General features: G+C 34.8%; 1 protein-coding gene across 1 annotated transcript; it reads left to right on the top strand.

The window, feature by feature from the left end:
* The first annotated feature begins 2,856 nt into the window (after nt 1-2,856).
* On the top strand, nt 2,857-3,615 carry LOC119644160. Its single transcript, XM_038043686.1, has 2 exons — nt 2,857-2,984; nt 3,054-3,615. The coding sequence occupies exons 1-2, from the start codon at nt 2,940-2,942 to the stop codon at nt 3,540-3,542; spliced, it is 534 nt and encodes a 177-aa protein (XP_037899614.1). The 5' UTR covers nt 2,857-2,939; the 3' UTR covers nt 3,543-3,615.
* The last annotated feature ends 29 nt before the right edge of the window (nt 3,616-3,644 follow it).

Below are 3,644 nucleotides of genomic sequence, written 5' to 3'. Positions count from 1 at the left end.
AATTATTTAAAAAAAAATTATTTTGTTTATTCATTTTTTTTACATCAGCATAGTTACTAATAGCGTGGGTCTTTCAAAAGTCATTAGTATACCTAAGTTCCTCTAAGTTTTGATCTTAACCTTGAGATAGCGAAAAATGGTTTATGGAGCTTTATTATAAAAAGTATATCAGATCCTTTTAGAGAATTCTTCGCAAACATCACTTTGTTGGCTTGAGTATTTGATTTAATCACAAAAAGATTAATTGAATAAACTGCACAATGAGAATGACATACAAAGCTTATACAAGATTGCTTTTCTTTGCGGATCATGTTTTGTTCTTATTTTAAAATCCTTGCCAGAACTGTACCTTGCAGCATTAATCGACGTTTGCTTATTTTCTCTTAGTTACTTATCATATATTTAAAAAATTTAGGAAGTCTGATGTGCATGCCATTTTGATCGGTCCGGCTTCTGGATTCCGTGCACATAATTTTTCGACAAATTGTTCACAGGAGCCAATGGTCGTAAAACTTTTAATTGATTTTTTTATGATAAATGTCAGTAACCTACTTACACGGTCCTATCTCACATCCAAGCTATTTACAAAAAGCCTTTTACTGTTTTTTTTTGTCCAATACTTTACTTGAAAATCGTGGAATATTCATAAGAGAAAATCATTAGGAAAACGATATTTGCTTAACCGAGCATAAACGTTTCATCGAATTCAGTCAACAATTGCTAACAATTCTCAATCCCACAGCATCTGATGGCATGTGGATTGACAAAACGCCTTTCGTCGCTTTGAGGTGGCCAGCTCTCGAATGCCAGATGGCCACACTTTATATGCTGAAAGGGAGAAACATTTAAAGCCAGTACTTTTTTACGGATCAAGCGTCTGGTTGCAATGCAACGACACCTCGACCTCGTGGTGAAAGTCTTTGAAGAAAGACGCCTTAAGTTTCCGCTGCAATAATTACCCTGCCGGCCATACATACATGGGATATAACGTTTTGCTCATTGAGAGTAAAAAATATTTCCGCGAAAAATTGTTGGAAAAAAGCTCTTAGCGACTCATTTGAATAACCTTCTTGGAAGTAACGCCGGGTAATTAAAAGTGTTCTAAGGTTCACTGTGAAGAAATTATGTTGGACTGTATTGAGAGAGAAAAATTCTATGACTACCACTACCAGGATCATGTTAACACTTAAATAGGATGAAGTTCGCCAAAAATGAGATGTGATATGCAACCATTTACCCTACAATTCGTCCCGCATTGTATCGACATCGTGTTATACAAAACTGTTTTATTTATTGTCTATGTATTTTGCAAATATATTTTTTATATGTTTTTTTTTTTATATATATTTTATTTATTATCTTTGTATTTTGTAAACATATTTGCAAAGTGTGGATTTAAAGGCTGCCGGATAACTTAATTAGACGCTCGCTTGTATTGAAAACTCTACCGCACTTGAGATTCGAGCTCGCGGCCATTGAGTTGTTAGACGCAATTCTGTGTCTACTCGGCTAGTCATGCGGGTAAAACCTCTTTATTTATCTGTTTAAACTAGGATATTATAGAGAATAATGCAATTTAAACTTAAATCAAGGCAAGTTGTTCCTTGTTGTACCAAAGCCTTATTCGGGTTGTTTCGAAACCGTGTTACGCGATGCCTTGTGCATCGAAGTCAAGTCTTGAGATGTAAAATTTTATGATGAAATTTCCTTCCAAGCGTTTATATACATAAACTTATAAGAAAATTATATTCGGTTGTGACCGAATCCTTTACACCAATCAATCACTGTCACTTTATAAAGGACTGAAAGAAAAGAAAAATATAAATTTGCGTATTCCAAAATATTGAGTGGGCATGGCTGGTTTTTTCTATTCGTGCAGAATAATTTTGGGGAAATCTACACCCTGTATACCTGTTGTCGTTTATGAGACGCGAAAAGACAAAGTGTTATCACTTTTGTTTGTGCAGACGTGTGGGCGTTCTTTGCGCATTATTTAATCTTGTATTAAAATCTTTGGCAAATTTGTTGGCGAAATCTTCATTTTTGCAAACGAAAGAATGTTTATCGCAGACACTACACAGTTGACAGACGAACTGACGGACATTCTTGGGTGAATACCGAATATGTGACTAGTCAAAATTTTATACGCCTTATATGTGGTTTAAAGCTCACTTCTGCGGTTAATAAAAGTATTGAAAATAAATTAAATTTTGGTATACCATAATATTGGCTAGACGTGGTTAATTTTTCATTTTCGTACATGTACTGCAGCATCACACACATTCACATTTTTGTACATTTATCTATTGTACTTTATAAGTCCATTTTTAATACCAATCTGCGTCCAGAAACGCCTAATGTTTTTGCAGAATTTGCAGCCCATAATTTCATTGTTGCGTCCAGAAAATTTGTACCAAAACTGTGTTTTATAAGTACCGCATTCTCCGAGGATGCCAGTATATTTCGGAAATTTCGTTATATAACCATGTCGTATGGAAGATGCTCAAATATTAGGGAAATATTCGAATAAGTGTTACTTTTTCACTTATGGAGCAACCCACATGGAAGTTTAATTTCGACTTTTAAGACGATAATATATTTCTTATTACGACCCCGAAAGTTTCTCACGTAAAGCAATAGTGTCTCATATTCCAATATCTATTTACGAATTTTTCAACTATTGCTATGACTGATTAACTTAACATCAGCGGCATAATTTTTCCTTTAGTTCAAATAAATAAAATAGATCTTTACATACCTTAATACATGATGAAAACGATTTGAAACACGATTTTCTTATCACAAAATCATGCCCGTTAACTGAAAAGCAGTTTTTTAAGAAATTTTTTAGTATAAATAACGTGAAATTTTCAGCAAATGACATGAGTCTTTCGAAGTCTTCTTAAGAAACGGTAAAAATTCTATAAACATCAAGCAACATGAAATTCCTTACTTTGTTCGTCGTAGCCGCTGTGGCTTTGAATGTAAGCATATTACCTTGGTAAAGGGAATTTTTAAATAATATATGTCGTTTATCGTTTATCGTTTGCCAGGTGGTTGCTGCCAACTATGGTGAAAATGTAGAGCATGGTACCCATTACTACACCACCACCGCCCACTACAACAGAACCCTCAAGGAATACGAAACTTATGATGTTACTGAATATTTCGGCCGCTTCTACGAATTCTTCAAGAACATCTTCTACCAATGGTACAGACAATTCGCTCAATTCTTCCCCAGCGAAGTCCAAACTGCCGTTGAAAACGTCTTCAAATACTGGCCTAGCTACAACCAATTCTTCACCCCTGAATTCTTTACTGCCGTCAAAGAATTCTTCCGTGCCCTCAAGGATTTCTTTATGCCTCATCAATTCTACGCTTTTGTTGACAACGCTTTAAATGCTTTCCCCACCATCACTGAATTGTTGCCCCCTGGTTTCTTGCCCACCGTTGGCCGTTATTTGGATTACGTGCCTTTTGCCAGACAATTCTTCCAACAATGGTACTACGTTATGGAACAATTGGTGGCCCATAATCACTAATAACATTTTTCAACCCTAACTGGAAAGAAATTGGTTAAAGAATGTCACAAATAAAAATTATTTAAAAAAAAATTATTTTGTTTATTCATTTTTTTTACATCA

The sequence above is a fragment of the Glossina fuscipes genome, unplaced genomic scaffold (assembly GCF_014805625.2).
Source record: "Glossina fuscipes isolate IAEA_lab_2018 unplaced genomic scaffold, Yale_Gfus_2 93608, whole genome shotgun sequence".
NCBI classification, from domain to species: domain Eukaryota; kingdom Metazoa; phylum Arthropoda; class Insecta; order Diptera; family Glossinidae; genus Glossina; species Glossina fuscipes.
The sequence above is the reverse complement of the archived record's forward strand: the minus strand, read 5'-3'. Positions and strand labels throughout refer to the sequence as shown.